The 18,047-nt window shown below is 44.8% G+C and overlaps 1 protein-coding gene across 7 annotated transcripts in view; it reads right to left on the bottom strand.

Moving 5' to 3' along the window:
- The window catches only part of DNAJC4 (DnaJ heat shock protein family (Hsp40) member C4), a 41,524-nt gene that overhangs the window by 22,380 nt on the left and 1,097 nt on the right, over nt 1-18,047 (bottom strand). For 4 of the 7 annotated variants that reach the window (XR_012787967.1, XM_075570033.1, XM_075570032.1 and 1 more), the window contains exons 3-4: nt 9,009-9,102; nt 3,915-4,105 (exon numbers count right to left, since the gene is read on the bottom strand). Coding sequence is in view for 6 of the 7 variants with exons in the window: in XM_075570033.1 (XP_075426148.1) it covers nt 3,915-4,105; nt 9,009-9,102 (285 nt within the window). In the remaining variant the exon portion in view is untranslated. Of the gene's footprint in view, nt 1-3,914; nt 4,106-9,008; nt 9,103-12,578; nt 12,782-18,047 lie in introns of those variants that run through there. The other 3 variants (XM_075570036.1, XM_075570037.1, XM_075570038.1) reach the window with 2 other exon arrangements.

Here is an 18,047-nt window from a genome sequence, read left to right on the forward strand (position 1 = left end):
TATACAGTTAAAAAGCAGGGGTCCCAGTACCGATCCTTTAGGTACTCTATTTACAACTTTAGCCCAACCTGAAAAAGTTCCATTTATGACAACCGTCTGTCTATACTTCAACCAGTTTTCAATCCAGGTGCAAATATTTTTACCGAGTACAACTTGCTTTATTTTGTACACTAACTTCTTGTGTGGAACCGTATCAAAAGCCTTTGCAAAATCTAAGTAAACCACAGAAACTGTATTACCCTGGTCTAAATTCCTACTTACCTCCTCAAAGAAACAAATAAGGTTAGTTTGGCATGATCTATCCTTCATAAATCCATGCTGACTATTACTAATAATTTTGTCACCCATTAGGTATTTCTGAATATTATCCTGTACTATACCGTAAAGTAGCTTCCTCACTATTGATGTCAGGCTTACAGGTCTGTAATTCCCTGGTTGTGACCTAGCTCCCTTTTCAAATATAGGCACCACATCTGCTTTACGCCAATCTTGTGCTACTGAGCCTGTGGAAATGGAGTCCTTGAATATTAAATGTAATGGTTTGGCTATTACTGAGCTTAACTCCTTGAGAACTCTTGGATTTATAACATCGGGGCCAGGTGCCTTATTTAGTTTCATTTTATCAAGCCGCCTATGAACCTTTTTCTTAGATAACCAATTGTTTGTTAATACAGTTGTGGCTTCCTCCTGCGGCACTACTATTGAAATTGATTCCTCCCTGGTAATTAGAGAGGCAAATAATTTGTTTAATACCTCCTGCTTTTTCCCTTATCTCCAATAATCTGCCTACCCATCTCACACTGAAAGGCTGCTATATTTTATTTTCGAATCTTTTTGTTATTAAGGTACTTAAATAACTTTTTAGGGTTGATCTTACTTTCTATTGCAATCCTTTTTTTTAGTTTTCAATTGTTTTCTAATTTAATTGCCTTTTTGCAGCTTTTTGTTACATTTCTTATAATTCTGATATGCCTCTGTCCCTTCTGATTTTAAGACTATAAACGCCTGCATCTTCTTGTCCATTTCCTCCCCTACCTGTTTATTTAGCCACATTGGTTTTGACTTATTTCTTTTCTACTTATTACCCAAAGGTATACACTGATAAGTGTGCTTTTCTAACAATGTTTTAAAGACTGCCCATTTATCTTCTACATTTTTTTCCGCAACATCATCCCATTGTATTACTTGGAGATTAGTCCTCAGTTTATTGAAATCTGCTTTTCTAAAATGTAAAGTCTTTGTTGAAACCAAGTAATATAGTTTTTGATAATTTATTTCAAATGAGACCATGTTTTGATCACTGTTACCCAAATGTTCCAGGACTTTAATATTTGCTATTACTTCTACATTGTTTGACATTACCAAATCCAGTACTGCCCCTCTCCTGGTTGGTTCCTCAATAATTTGGGTCATATAATTATCTTTAAGCACCCCCAAAAACCTGTTTCCTTTTGATGTAATGCTATAATCTCATTGCCCCAGTCTATGTCTGGATAATTAAAATCCCCCATTATACAAACATGACCCAGTTTTGATGCCTTCTCCATTTGCAAAAGTATTTTCGCTTCCTCAATCTCACAGATATTTGGTGGTTTATAGCATATTCCCACAAACATTTTCTTTATACTTTTACCTCCACTGTTAATTTCTATCGACAAAGTCTCTACATTTTCATAATTCCCTTCATAAACATCATCCCTTATAATAGGTTTCAGATCCGGTTTAACATATAAAACATACTCCACTTCCTCTTCTATTTGCTCAATCCCTCCGAAAAAGGGAATAACCCTCTGAACTGCCCAGTCACGAGTTTCATCCCACCATGTTTCAGTAATGCCTATGATATCATACAGCAGTATATTGTAGCTATTAGTTCAAGCTCCCCCATTTTATCTGTCAGGCTCTTGCATTAGGCTACAGCCCCGCTGCCTGCGCTGCACGCACGCCTGCGAGGCTGGCGGCCCGTGCAGCCGAGTTCCCCACTCTGTAGTGAACTGGGGAGGCGTGACGGGGCGCGGCCGGGATGTCACCCGGCAGGTTCGCCCTCATTGGCTGAACCGCCTCCGTCACGAGTCCCGATCTCAATTCTCTTGAAAGCAAGAGAAACTGTCGGCGCAGCGCCCCCCCCCCCCCCCTTGCACAGGGCCCGGCCCCATTGTGCGGCGTCTCTTGTCCCTGCAGGGTCCGCTACAGTGGGCGCGGCAGTAGCCAGCAGGGACCTGGCCTAAGTAGCGGACCCAGTGTTGACTGCTGCATGTGCATGCATGCCTGGCGTCCTTGCAGCATGTGCATAGCTAAAAGCCGCGTTCTGCAGGGAGCAATGGGAGGCGCAGGGGGTGGGGGTGACGGCCACTGGGGACCCGGCCTTAGTAAGCATACATTCAAGTTTTGTTTTCCAGTTTGTGCTACTGTTCTCTTATCTGCTCCTGCCTTTCTACTCTAACTGGATTTTGTCTTTAGAAGTACACCAGTATTATCTATCATTTATTATGGGTGTCTTCCTGCTTGCCAAACTACCACTTCCCTACACTCTACCTCCATGACCCCTTGCTATTTCCCCATTCCTATCTATCCTTTCAGTTCATTATCTGTTTCTTGCTGTGTGTGTGTGTGTGTGTGTATATATATATATATATACTGTAAATATTACTGTATGTTCATTTGCATGTCTTAGACAGGTCTGCAACCCTGTCTTTCCCCATTGTCACCCAGCATACAGCGCTTCCACTGCAGCAAGGGATTCTGGGAAATGACATGCAAATGAGCACTCAGTGCCACCTTTTGTCTCTAGCTCGTATTACACAAGCCAATCCTCAAGCCAATGCATGCTGTTTTAAACACAGCTTGGTCTTAATGGCAAAGCAGGTTTGAGACTAGACTAGGTAATCACCACTACTATTAAGGTTATGGTGGGTAAAAAAGTGACAAAAACCCTCCACAGTAAAGCATAAAGCAACTGTAAATATTACTGTATGTTCATTTGCATGTCTTAAGACAGGTCTGCAACCCTATATATATATACTGATAGTGTGAGCTAGTGACAGCTATCACACCAGACCTACCTACACCCTGGACTCTAATAAGACTCTGAGACACTGCCAGGCGCTAACGATCTATCCCCCAAGGTCCTGCTACTTTTTTTCTCCTATCCGGAACCCCTGTATGATTCGGTTTGTTTCCGGGCGACATCAGGAGAAGCTGCGCGTTTTCTGAAGCTCCTACTGGACAGTAGCTCAGAGGTGCCAAGACCACACGTGGGAGAGAGGCGTGCGAGCAGATAAGTGGACTCCAGCGTCTGGTGAATGAGTATAACTCATTACATGCTTGATCTACCATTTTTGTTTGTGAGTTTAAATTTGTTGGATTTTTACTGGGAAAATTAAATGATATTTTTTTCATATTACACTAGGATCGGGCGCTTTCTTTTTTCTCGTTTTTCATATACACTATATATATATATATATATATATATATTTGTTTGTTTAGATCAACACAATATTTTCCATATTCACGTGTATTTGCGTTTCTATGTCCCACTTCCCCAAAAAGAACATGAAATTGAGAGTTATATTTCTTGCGAGAGAGAGAGCGTCAGAGCAGAGAGATGAGGAGGAGAGAGAGCAGAGAGAGAGAGCAGAGAGAGGAGGAGGAGAAAGGGGAGAGAGTGAGACAGAGAAAGAAAGGGTGGGAATGAAAGAGGGGACGTGAGGCAGAGAGGAGAAAAATAGAGAGACGGGAGAATTGTCTGCTGTATATGACGGTTAATGAATCGTTAGGGATGAGATTACATTCCTCCCTCAGCCCCTATGATGTATATATCAGGGAGATGAGGAATTTACTGATATCGCACATCACAGTGATAGGGAGGCAGTGAGAGATAGATGAGGCCAGGCAGGGATAGAGAGGAGACATACCTGGGAGAGGGTTCCCTCTCTTTGTAGTAGGAGCTGTGGCTCCCAGGGGCCCGTCCCTCTCTTTGAAGAGCCTCCAGGAGCCGGTCGTAATCTCTGCGAGAGCGTTCTCTGCTCAGCACTCTATATGCCTCACTTAGACGTACAAATTGAGAGTGCAGGAGGGGGTTAGACAGGTCGCTGTCGGGGTGGAACTGGAAGGAGAGAGGGACGTGGGGAAAAAGTGAGTAAGACTATAAGTAGAAACATCAGGTGGAAAGCAGCAGTATGGGATGAAACAGCAGAAATGTCTTTATTAGTGCAACAAAGAAAGAAAGGGAACAACATACATACATAATGGCAACAGACTGCAGGACAAAGTGACATGAGCACACAATCAGCTCAGGTTAACACCAGTCCAAAGTAATACCTTCATCCTTTCGTTATATCAAGTAAAGAGGCATCGGAGAATTGAGGAACTTTTCCAGGGTTTCCCGCATTTAAGATTCGGTTTCCCGTTCTCACGCTATAGCTACGGCTTGTACTTTATTTTCTAAATAAAATATACTAACGTAACATCAAAAACAATGGAAAAATAAGGTTCAAATATACATGAGCAAATCCTCGTATATTATATACGCCAGCCTAGAGTCAACAGATATCCTGGCAGAATAAACAAAGGCAAAGCATGCCAATTATTATTAGCAAAGTCATTAATAACTAACAACTGTCACACCTCTTATGGATAAAAAAAAACGACAAAAAATACAGGATATATTTATCCAGACCTTCAAACGGCCTTTTCAGAAGATCAGAAGACGGTTTGGAAGAAACAGAATGAAGATGAAACGGAAAAGCATAACATGTGTGTCTGATTAGAATGGAGAGGACATGGCAGAGAAGAAATAGTTATTACCACTCATGTCTCAATCTGGCCCTCTGCAAATTCCTGTGTGTATTCGAATGGCTTAAGGCAGGGGAGCACAATCTTTTTACCCTGCGCCCTCCCTGCCGGCTGTCCCCCTGCTTACCTTGACTCAGACATCATGATGTAACGTTGCCATGGCAACACGACGTCACATGACCCAGCTGCGTCATTTGACGCCGCGTTGCCATGGCGATGCGTCACCAGGAGCTGCCTGAATCAAGGTAAGGAGAAGTCCCCGGCATCAAATTAAATGCCTTCGGGAAGCGCGCTGGGCCTCTGTGAACCTCGCGCCCCACGCAGCGGATCTCTAGCCCCCCCTGGAGGGCACGCCCCCCACTTTGCGTACCGCTGGCTTAAGGATAAATTCTCTTGTTTCTAAAAGGTAGTTTCACAATAAATGGTTTCCATTTGCGAAGAAATGTACTGCTCCTTACTTACAGAGTTACGTAGTAGAGGAGGTTGAAAAAAGACATACGTCAATCAAGTTCAACCTATGCTAAATTTAGACGACAGATACTTTATCCTATATCCGTACTTACAGTATTTTGATCCAGAGGAAGGCAAACAAAAACCCTTGTGGACACATTATCTAGTGATGTCTCATAAGGGGAAACAAATTCCTTCCTGACTCCAAATACTGGCAATCAGATTACTTCCTGGATCAACATCTTTCCCATGTTACTTATGTATGTATATCTTTATTTATATAGCGCCATTTATGTACATAGCGCTTCACAGCCGTAATACACGTGATAATCATATAAATAACAAATAACACATAATGGGAAGTGCTTTCAGACATAAAAATAACATTTAGGATAAGGAGTCCCTGTCCCGAAGAGCTTACAATCTGATTGGTAAGTAGGAGGAACATAAAGATACAGGATATACTTATTTGGTATATCCCTGTATACCTTTCCTTTCTAAAATGATGCCAAACCTTTTTTGAAGATATCTATTGTATCTGCCATCACAGTCTCATGGGTAATGAATTCCACATTTTAACTGCCCTTACTGTAAAGAACCCTTTCCTTTGTTGCTGGTGAAATTGCCTTTCCTCCAACCTTAAGGGATGACCCCCTGAGTCCTTTGTACTGCCCTTGGGATGAATAGTTAATTTGAAAGCTCCTTGTATTGTCCCAGTATATATTTGTATTTACAGTAGTTATCATATCCCCTCTTAGACGCCTCTTTTCTAGTGTAAACAAACTAATATCGCTAGCCTCACCTCAAAAGTAAGATTGTCCATCCCCTTTTTTAATTTGGTGGCACTTCTCTGCACTCTCGTTCCATAATGTCGTTTCTAAGGAGTGGCGCCCAAAATTGTAATCCATATTCAAGGTGTGGTCTTACTAAGGCCTCCGCCAGGCTCCCTGCTTGCTCGCTGAGGCGGGCTGAGGCTCAGGGAAAGCGGGTGCTTTCCCTGGCCTTGCGGTTGCTTACCGCACGCGCTGTCAGGGGGCCGTCAGGGGGCGGGCGCGTCACTGGCCGGGGGCGGGCCAGTAACGTCACGGAGCTGGTTTGCCCTCATTGGGTGAACCGCTTACGTGACCGGCCTGTCGCGCCGGCAAGCAGGGGAATTTTAAATTCCCCTAAGACCTACGCCTCCGCGCGCTTGCGGAAGCATAGGTGAGCCCCTACTAAAGCCACTCTAATTGCGGCTGTAGGGGCTCAGTGCTGAGCGGCAGCGCGCTTCCGCCAGCAAGCAGGGAACATGGCCGCGGCCTAATGCTTTGTAAAGAGGCATAATTATGTTTACTTCCATCCATTGCCCGTTTAATGCAAGATAAGATCTTGTTTGCCTTTGCAGCTACTGCATGACTTTGGGCACTATTACTAAGCCTGCTGTCTACCAGCACTCCCAGCACTTCTCCATCAAGGATTCCCCCAATTTATCCCCATTTAATTTGTAAGTCGCCTGTTTATTCTTGTTTCTAAAAATGCATAACCATACATTTATCTGTATTAAACCTCATCTGGCATTTACCTGCCCAAGTTTCCAGTCTCTCCAAGTCCTTCTGGAGAGAAATTACATCCTGCTCTGATTCTACTACCTTACATAACTCTGTAAAATATTTTGCTCTCAATGGCAACATTAAGTCATTAATAAATATGTTAAAAAAGCAGGGGTCCCACCCCCCACCCTGAATATAACTGAAAAAACATACAAATTGTTTGAAAAGAAAGAAAAAGAAGGAATAGGTGAGCTTGGAAACCAGGAAGGGTAACTAACCTCCACATTGCTTTACCAACTGAAATGTGTGTTTGTAAACTCCTTCAAACTGATATGAAACGGCACTTTGTTTTTTAACTAGCCCCCTCCCATGTAATTGACTTTTTTTTGCCATGAGTAGAGTTGCTGAATTTTGTGAATATACAATAAATGTATCTTAAAATAACTCCTATAACTTTGAGGGACCACACAAACAATTGGTGCTGAAGATGTCTCCTGCTAGAAGGTTGCATACGACTCCTGGAATAAATATCTTTTTCGTTTGCTCTTGGTTGTTTACATTTTAGACAATTGCCATTTGAGTTTGGGTCAATTTTGCTATCGATCAATGGAGAAATGAAGGCCCTGTGAAGGAACTTGAAATGTCATTCTCTCAAATCTGTTGAGTGTGTACATTTCTTCACCGTGTCATAGCCCATGAACATAGCCTCGTAACCTACGACCTCCGGGAAATCCTTACTCCATCCAACAGTGTTTTTAAGGCAGCAATTTCTCTTTGTTCTTAAAGTAACATTGTTGCTATGGCCGTGGAGAACTTGTTCTCAACCGTGTCCATTGTAGAAACAAAGAAACGCTTGTTTGGCAGAGAGATTTATATGCTTCAAGCATACCTCCTGCCGGGAAATCTGGGTTGCCTCTAAAAGGCAGACACAATGAGTAATTGGGGCAAATTTTAAGTCTTTTCCTAAGCATCTTCCAGGCTCGGAGAGTCATAGAACAATATAATACTTTTTTACATACTCCTGTAAAGTTGCTAGGGAGTCTTAGGGCAGATAAACCAATGATATAAGGTGTGCCATGGCAGATTCAAGACCACTGTATGGTATACTGATAAGTTATAGAACCAGACCCTTACATACTGCATCGGGTTGAAGTGTTCTACGTTTGGGAAGTTGGTCCCTCCCCTGTCTTTGTCAGCCCACAGTCTGTCAATCTTTGTTCTATACTTCTTTCTCCAACAGACAAAGTCTAAAAAAAATTTTGTTAATAAAAGGAGATGTCCCTGTGATTTATTAGTAGAGGAAGCATCTGTAGCAGGTATATGAGATTGGGGAAGGAGTTCATTCTTAATAGAGCAATCCCTGCAAATAAGGCTAATGGAAGCATGTTCCAATATTCTTGGTCTTTTTGAATCTTGAGTATGATGGGTTTGAAATGTAGCGCATATAATTTGAGAGGTTATGAGGAATAACAATGCCAAGAAACTTAATGGCGTCCTTTGCTACCCTAAAAGGTATTTTCCCTGGTTCCAGTTCTACATCCTCTCATTTTAACCAGAAAATCTCGAACTTCTGAAAATTAATTTTATAGCCTGAAAAAGGAGTGAATTTGTGAGATTAAGTTAAGAATCCCCGGAACTGTTTTATACGGGTCTGTGATGAACAATATCAAATCGTCCGAGTACAGTGCCGCCTTAACTGTTTGAGAACCTATTTGAACGCACCTGACAAATTCCCTTAAGGCAATAGCGAGGGTTCCAATGTAATATCGAACGAGAACGGAGAAAGAGGGCAGCCTTGCCTGGTGCCTTTCTGCAGACTAAACCAATCTGACATCCTTGTACTGGTAACAATTCCGGCAAGCGGGTCACTCTATAAAATTTTGATTGGCGATAGAAACCTTCCCTTGGTCCCAAATCATGGTATTAAATAGATGTGTCCAAGCTATCATATCGAAGGCTTTTTCAGCATCTAAAATTTACCAAGCAAGCCGGGGGGTTTTGTCCTCTTAGGTTATCTAAACCACCACAGGGAGGTTGTAGCCGAGGGAGAGGGTATAGCAGAGCACGAGGGTAGTACAGAAAGAGGGTAGCAGAGGGCGAGACTAGCACAGAAAGGGTATAGCAGAGGTAGGAGAAGGAGAGAGGGGAGAACAAGGAGGGTGTAGCAGAGGTAGGAGAAGGAGAGAGGGGAGAACAAGGAGGGTGTGGCAGAGGTAGAGGGGAGCACAATGTCACCTTCTTGGACTGTGTGAAGAAGGCGTTCTTAATTTCTTCTCCCGTCGCCTTACGCCCGACGCCCAGGAGCTGGTAGTGATCCAGGGAGTCTGAGCTGGAATATTAGAGGTACACACACATGTATAGAGATAGACACTACACACATCTCTTGCTCTCTCTATAGTGTATATATATATATATATATATATATATATATATATATATATATATATATGTGTGTGTGTATGTAAGTATGCAGGCATAATTAATCATTAGTTCCTGCCCCATAGAGCTAATCTCATCTACTTGAAAGACAGAGGCATTACCACTACTCCTTCAGAACATGTAGTAATAATACATATATATTTATATATATCTAATCAAAAAATAAATAGACGATACCGTTCTGTGGCTAACGAAATGCTTTTATTTGTGCGAGCTTTCGAGATACACTGATCTCTTCTTCCGGCGATGTAAATACATGTACAATGTAAATGTTAGCTCTAATGGTGCTGGAAGGTGAGTAATATATGAAAGAACACAGAAAAAAGAATCTCCAAAATAAGCACTCGGGGTATACCAAAAAATACATAGTGCTTATTTTAGAGGTTCAGGATAGCCCAGCTTCAGCACAGGTAGTTCAAAGACCAAGCCTCTGATTGAGCCACCTGTGCTGAAGCAGGGATATCATGAAAACCTGACCTCCTGGGGGGGGGGGGAGGGGGTTTGCTTGAGCAGTTGGCAAATGAAAAGTTGAAGCGTACTGTATTTCTGAAAACATGCACATCCTGTCTGTGAATTAGTGTTTGTGTGTGCATGTGCGTGTTAAAAACATATTGCTCCTCTTGGTTCATAGCAGATGGATCATAACAAAAAGAGCAACATCACCTAGTAATTGCTGCTGAAGTAATAGTCCCCAGACTGTCTGTGCTAAGCAAAGGCTGTAGATAACAGTGAGAAAGATCTGCTTTGTGTAACACAGATATACACATTCTAAGCCAACTCCTAATCAAACACCAGAAGGCAGCATTTCATTAGAATACCCACAAATCCTAATGAATACAGCACATTCCCCGCCTGATATCTATAAGATAAGACTATTTTCTATGCTGTGTTAATTAACGATGTAACATAACAAAATCTCAGTACAAACAAGGGTCAACATTGACTATATTCATTATTCTCCCTCATCGTGAGCCGTGACTGTCGTCTCTGTGTTGGGTCTGATGAAGGTTTTCCCCATCCCTCATCTAGCCCCTTTGACGGCGACCCTATGGACCTTCCCATCTCCGGTTGGAATGGTTTTGATGATAAGTCCCATTTGCTCACTCGTTCCACTAGTCTTGCTTCTCTTTGCGTAAGACAAGATGGCCCACTTGAATCTCTGATCTGTCAGACTGCTGTCTGTTGCGACTCTGAAGCATAGTGAGATACTCGCACACCTCCAGCAGTCCCAGAACATTCTGCCTAACATCAGCTCCACTATTTCTACTGCCAATAGAGCTCAAGTCTTGGGATAGCGTGTTTGGTTAGGATAATGACTTAGCCATTCCTGGGATGAACCCTACGTGATGTCTTCCCTTAGGGTCCGTGACCTGTAAATTTACCACTGCTGCTATGGCTTTCATTGAAGTCTGAGCAGATACAGACTTCTCTCCATTGACCTGCAGTGAGAAACACAGAGGTGTAAGCGTGTAGATACTCTTCATATTTCCCACTCTTGCAGTTTTTCAATGGATAGAAGGGTATCCCAATCTTGTCTGTAAATTAAGATCTCCATCGTACGGTGACCGGAGCTGCAAACATGAGAGGGTCAGAGGCTGTTCACTGTAGACCCAACATCGCGTCAGGTGTATGTTTTTTCGTCAATTGACACCTGCAACATGAATGTGGCCGTATTGAGGCCCCAGTTTAACCTGAGGTGACATTGAATCAGTGTCATATCAGTGCCCCACTCTTATGGCTGAGTCCCTGGTGGCCACGGCTGCGCGCGCGCCGCACACCAAGTACAGGTCTCTATGGGGCCGTCCCCAGTTGGCGTGTGTGCGATCGCGCACAAACCACGATGGCGCGGCCGCTGGAAGGGAAGACAAGAATTTTGTCTTCTCGTGAGATGATGCGGTCACGTTGGCTGGCAACCAATGGTAGTGCAGATAATGTAGACCAATGGGAGTGAAGTATTGTCCGTCATTGCCGCGCCCCCCATTGCTACCCCTAGACCGCAGCTTTTACTGGTGTACGAGCCACCAGGCACGCCATCGCGGCCACCGGGGACTCAGCCCAAGTCCTTCAGATCCTTTGCATGGTCATCTGAAACAAATTCCTTCATTAACATGGCACTATTGGTAGCTATTTTGTGGAGCCTCAGATTAGGGGCGGCTCACATTTCTTGTGTTCTTTTGAGCATGTTGATTGTCTCTTCATGCCTCAGTATGCATGGATTTAAGATAAAGCAAGTCAGCACTCCAGAGGTGCTGAATTGTTGAATGCAGATCCTGCATGAAGACCTCTGGAGTGCTCACTATTGCTTTACCTATCTGAACACCGCTGCTGAAGTCTTTAGCACCCGGGCAGATTGCTGTGCAAGTAATGTGACTGCTCCTTCAAACCAACCATTGAAGCTGCACTGATTTAAGTCCATTGATTACATAGAAGTCTTTTTCTACGAACTGCTTGGCATCGGTACTCCTTGTCTTCCTCCGCTGTAGTTCTGAGTCTATAGGTGGCCACGGGGACATAGACTAATACTGAAGATGTGCACTCGCATTCTGTACTCAACAATCTCATCATCAGTCATTGTTATGGTACCAGAGGAACCTTAAGCAAATTCTGCTGTACTCTTGAACAGCAAAACAGTGGAACTAATGTTGGCTGTCATGGTGACAGGTTCCTTTCTGAAATAGATTAGCACTCCTAGAAGGTTGTTATTCCTGGTCCAGTGAGAAGACATCATTCAGTTAGACACCCTCAAATTGAACACTTGACAAATACAACTCGGATTTTACCTGTTTTCTGAGGGTTGCACACGCTAAAAGTCAGAATATATCAGCATTAGTCACCCGCTTCAGGGGTGGACCTGACTCTAAATGGCCCCAAAATAACACTTTGTTTGTGGCTGCTTCTCCAGGGTGCGAAGTATCAAAGCAAATCGGGTAAGGGCCTGCTTAGGCCCGTAATATAGTGGGTGTGCTTGCTGCACCGTGCGCCACTTATGTGGTTAGCCAGCCATTGTATGCTATGGCGCGCATTGCAGTGAGCGTGGAGCCGGCCGACAGGAGGGAAGATTCAGAAAATGATGTATTTGCGCCGCTACCGCCGCTGTAATGTATGTGTATGTATGTGTGTGTGTGTGTATATATTTATCAACGTTGCACAATAAAAATAATTTTTATTCATACTGTACGTTTTTTTTTATTTAAAAAATATTATTTAATAATTTTTTAACTCACACAATCTATACACAAACATATACACAAACATATACACAAACATATACACACACACACACACACACACACACACACACACACACACACACACACACACACACACACAGTTACCCAGTAACACACACACACAAACACACAGTACCTTCCAAGGCTGTCGTTCAGCATCACGGACCCGTACACACACAAAGTGTGCGGCACGTGCACGCGCGTTCGCACAGGCGGGCGCGCCCACTATATTACAGGCCTTATTCTTGTTAGGAAGTCATCGTCTTGGTGTACGAAATGGAGCTGAAGCCAACCAGGTATTCGATTTCATAACATGTTCCATCTGGTGTAGGAATCTGGTTTCTATTGTCGGTCATCTGGTTACATTCTAGAAGCGTAGGGAGGGAAAGCTTAGTTCTGTCGTCTACAGGCTCTATTATATAAACCATTTGCTTTTCTCCCTGTTTCTATCCGTCATGGAAAAGTGTTCCCTTGTATGCCAAAAGAATAGAAGAACTCTGACCTGGCCAATGATCTGTTACTGATCGCCCAGAATAGCGTACATCCCTGCTGCTGTCTCTTGGGGTGTACTTGTATATATTAGCTATTTCCACAAACTTCAGTACATTTGGATGTGATAATAGTGACAGTCACGCTTCCTCCTCCTCCCCACCGTGCCGCCAGACTTGGATAGAAGCAGGGCTGGTTTTGCTAACGGCGCGCCCTTAGGCATCCACCTTTTTTGCAACCACCCTCCTCCTCCAGCGTCAAATGATGCCGCAACGCATTGTCATGGTAACGGAACGCTCTGATGTCACAGCTATGTGTCGCCATGTGACGTGGTGGCGTCATTTGATGGAGGAGGGTGGCGACGGAGCACCGGCTTTCCGGAATCTGCAAAATGGAAGCGGCGGGGCACCAAGATGCCAACCCCCTCACCCCCCTGATTTTGCCGCCCTAGTCCTGGGCCTAGTGAGCCTAGTGGGAAATGCGAGCCGTAGGAAGGTTGGATTTAGATGTAACATAGGTATAAAGAGGTCACACGTTTGTCACTGTCGCACTCTATATCAGTTGTATAACTGTTTTGCAGTCTGTAAAGAGGTGGCTTGTAGACATGCATCATCGGAGGCAAACTCTGTAATCCTTCTGCAGCATGTTACATTCTTCTAGAGGTTTCTCTCTGAAGCAGTAACATTTCTTCACGGGGGAATTTATTTATTTAGAACTTCTTTCTAACACGCTACTCACCAAGAAAACTCAGTGCTACAGCGCGTGTAGGAACTTGGGGAGAACGCCCATCCCAACATGCAACCGGGAAATACCGAAAACATGGAAGGGAATGACGAAAACCGACAAAGGGTGGGAAACACGAACGGGAGCAGTAAAGATGGCTGCCAGGGTATTACGGTCTGTTTGCCAGGCTTTGTTTAAAAAGGATGATTTTTCTGAATTGAAGTAAAGCTGATTTCTTAAAGCAGCAGGGAGCTTAGTCCAGTCTTGGGGCGATTCTTACAAGGCTCTCCCACAAGCTTTATTGACCTTAAACAGAGGCTCAGTCAGTTGAGGGGCGATGGCAGATCTAAGGGCCCGATGGGGGGTGTTACTGTTTAGGCAGTTCTGAAGGTATAGGGGGACGAGACCATGGATAGCCTTACAGGCACGGGTCACGGGCTCTTCTGGAAAATACATTGTCGGTCTTGCTCCTCTACCTTCCTGCTTGTGGTACAAGACACTTCTCTCTTGTGTATGTAACCCTTATTCCCCCCCCAGACTCATCGGTAATGTCTAGGGTGCGTGAGGGCAGATTACATGCATCATGGTGGTGCATACCTGTGAGGAACAGGAGGGCCTGAGCTTCCCGCGATGTTATTGGGGAGCCAGGGCCAGGCTTCTGGGGTGGTAGCCTCCATGATCTCTTAGTGGTGCAGCGCCTCCATCTTCTATACTCCCAGGAATATGGGACAGGACCTGTATAGAAGAACCCCCTCGGTCCCAGGGTAATAGCCTCCAAACCACACACAGTCTTTGGTACAAAAAGGATAGTCTCTTTATTGGCAGATCCGCGACTCCCAATGTAATGGCGTCCAGCAGCCACAACCACACAGCCTTGTTAAATAATTCAGGTAGCCACAAGTGTAGAGATGCAGCGCACAGCAAAGAACTGGATCCCTCTCCGACGAAGCGCCACACAGGCATGAAACGCGTTAGAGACAGAGGCTTTTTTCCTGCACCCATTCCTGTCTGCACCATGTTTTTTCAATAAAGAACTTTACTTTTATCAAACTGCTGCTGTCCCGTGGATCCAGTTCTTTGCTGTGCGCTGCATCTCTACACTTGTGGCTACCTGAATTATCTCAACTGGCAGAAGCACGCATCCCAGAAGGCACAAAGGGCAAGGTCACGTGAGTCTGTACTTCAAACAGTACTGAGAGGTATTTTATTGGTGTTTTTACAAGTTGTCAGTACCAGTCCACATTGGCAGTGAGGGGGTGGGGCTCATATATCTCCATTACCCACACTCACCAGGACATTTATTCAGGTGTCAGACACATATACTCACCCATATATACCTCACTCATTTATATACCTTAAACACAGCCTATGACCTTCAATCAAGAAATTATTGTTTATTACATATTTTGTCACTTGAGCACTATATTTGAACAATGTTCTTCAGCCTTGTTAAATACTCCGCTCTCCTCCCGTACAGTTATGTCCTCCTCTCCTTCCCTCCAAGTCTCACCTCCGACAGGATGGTCTGGGCGGGGGCTTCACTACCCCGCGGCCCACCTCCGAGGTTATCCTCGTGGTGGGGATTGGATTCTCCCCATCACCCCAAGCAGGGGTTAAGGGGCACCAAGTCTATAAAGCCATCAGCTCTACTCGAAGTGGCTGAGTCTCTCCACTCCTCTCTCTGCTCGGGCACGGCATGCAAAAGCGAGACCGCCTGTCTCCTCCAACTCCTCGGACCGATCGGTAGGACGCACTACTCAGGCAGACCCATAGCAGACTCGTCACTTACAGGAGTTGGCAGCTAAATATAGAGCTAGCCCCACCTCCGTGATGTCAGCAGAACCTCCCCTCTTGCTCACGCCTGCAGCAGAGTCCAGACCTGCATCTACCACTCAGGGCAGGGCTATGAAGGGGGAAAACCCATGATGATTACTGGTGCCTGATCTTAACAGGACCTACCACAGTAGAAGGAAGATAGGTATAGCCTGTGCTGTTTACAGAGGGCTACAGGTACAAAGAAGGGTGTTGTTGTCCTATCTAGTGGCTAGTTTCTCTTTCATCAAGTACTACAAACTAGACACGCCTGATGTGCCAATTGCAGAGCCTGGGTCCTTTCTTGTCTGAGCTAAGCCACAAATAAAGTTTGTGTATCGTGTCAAACAGCCCTTGCCGAATACGACCTTAGAGCCTTTCATTCTGAAGTCCTGCGAGTGTCCATTTTTTTCATTATTTTATAATATATACATATATTGGCAGCACAGTGAGAAAAATCCCTTAGTAGAGCCAAGTGTGGTGCACTGTAAACTGTAAATAGTTATAGTCTGTGAGGATTCCTAGAGATCAATATACCGGCACAGCACGAGAGATAATCATACCAATGGGTGCATTTTGGACCCAATAAACTACTTTTAAGTGATTATCTCGTGCTGTGCCGGTATATTTGATCTGTAGGGATCCTCACACACACACAGACACACAGATATATATATTATAAATACACACACATATATTGCTAGCTGAAAGTACCCGGCATTGCTTGGAAATTCTATGAAGCCAACCCCTCCCCCCCCCAATCACTTAACTTTAATAACTTATGATGTCCCCAGTTCTTTCTGCCTCTCTCCTTCTCCAGCATTCTTCCTCTCTTCCCACGTACCACCAACTGATTTCCTCACTTTTTCTTCATCTTTCTGTATACAATTTATTGCCGACTCATTATCTGCCACCAGGCTATGTGCACTATGATGTCACCAATATGATGTCAATACATAGCCTATCACAGTGGTGCGCAATCTATTTTCCCTGCGCCCCCCTGCCGGCTGTCCCGCCCTCCTCGTGCCCCCCCCTCCCTCTTTACCTTGGCTCCGGCTTTCTGACGTCACAACGCCATGGCAACGCGTTGTACTGTGACCCCGCAGCAACATTTGACGTTGCATTGTGTTGGCGACGCATCATCAGAAGCCGCCTGAGCCAAGGTAAGAGAGAGTTACAGAAGCCTTCGCCGCTTCCCCGGCATTTAATTTAAACTCTGTAACCCCTGCAACCCCCGCAGAGAATTTCGCGCCCCCAGTTTGCGCACCCCTGGCCTATCAGGTACAACACCCAGTGGCTGACTTGTTTAGAGAAGCTTGGTTTTGGTTACGATAACTTTACAAAATATATAGTAGATGTGGTCCCACGTGGAACCTAGCGTTCCTAGCAGCTTCCCCCGATGGAGGGTTCGAGAGGATTCAAACCATGGCAGCTCGCCTTATTCTGATACATAAAGCAATCCTTCCAAGTTTGGTTGTTCTAGGTCTTATAGTTTGGGCGTGCGAAATGAGACATACAGACAAACATTCTGACATATATAAGATACAGCAGAGCCCCGCTTCTCGGCGATCCGCAGATACGGCGGTGCCGAAAAGGCGGCCGCCATGTTCGCGCATGCGCAGAACGGGCCGGCCGGGGTCACGCATGCGCAGAACAGGCCGGCCCAGGGATCGCGCATGCGCGGAATGGATGGGTTTCCTTCTGTCGCGCATGCGCAAAACAGCGCATTGCCGGTCTGCGCATGCACACCTAACGAAAATCGCTGGTTCCACTTTCTGGCGATTTTCGCTTTACGGCGCGTCCTCAGAACGAAACCCGCCGTATTAGTGGGGCCTTCCTGTATAACAAAACAGAACGCAATAAAACCGTTGGGTAAATTACCTCAATATATCTAAAAATACAGTGATTATAAAAGTTATATTAGTACCGCAGGGTAAACATTAATGTAAATAATGTGATTAAATTAAAAACAAACAAGCTGGGATACAACTCAGAGGACTTCACGTGATCCTGGAAGCGCGTTGGACAGAGTTTAGTGCTGACAGGGTGCAGCTCCAACGGAGCCCTGAGAACAGACCCAGGATACCCGGAAGTGATGTGTCTGTGACGTCGGAGATGCCAGGCGAGAGTCCAGAAGGACGTCGACTGCATCTGAGTCAGCAGGCAGTGCCGGAGAAACCCCCCTCCCTTCCCCTACTCACCTTCACATCCCATGGTACCCACCACGTTCAATTACTGCAGTCCTCTAGGATCACAGCTGGCCATACATATCCCAGCGCGCATGTGCTGTTACGTCACTACACAGACTATCTCCATGGCAACCAATAGACGCTTCCATGAAGCTGGTAGCAGAGGTTTACAAGACACACCAAGATGGCGAACGGACTCCTTGAAACACGACTTCACATTGTTGACGAATTAGCTCAAAATGGCCACCAGATGATCACTAGATGGACAGCAACTGCTGGATTCGTGGGTTATATGAACTTTTAATTTGAGAAAGGTCCTTCTGTAAGGACAGGAACGTCGGCTGTGTGCGCCACTTACCACAATATACTCTTTTCGATATCTCATGCTTGTG

This window comes from Ascaphus truei, chromosome 14, assembly GCF_040206685.1.
Source record: "Ascaphus truei isolate aAscTru1 chromosome 14, aAscTru1.hap1, whole genome shotgun sequence".
Classification (NCBI taxonomy): domain Eukaryota; kingdom Metazoa; phylum Chordata; class Amphibia; order Anura; family Ascaphidae; genus Ascaphus; species Ascaphus truei.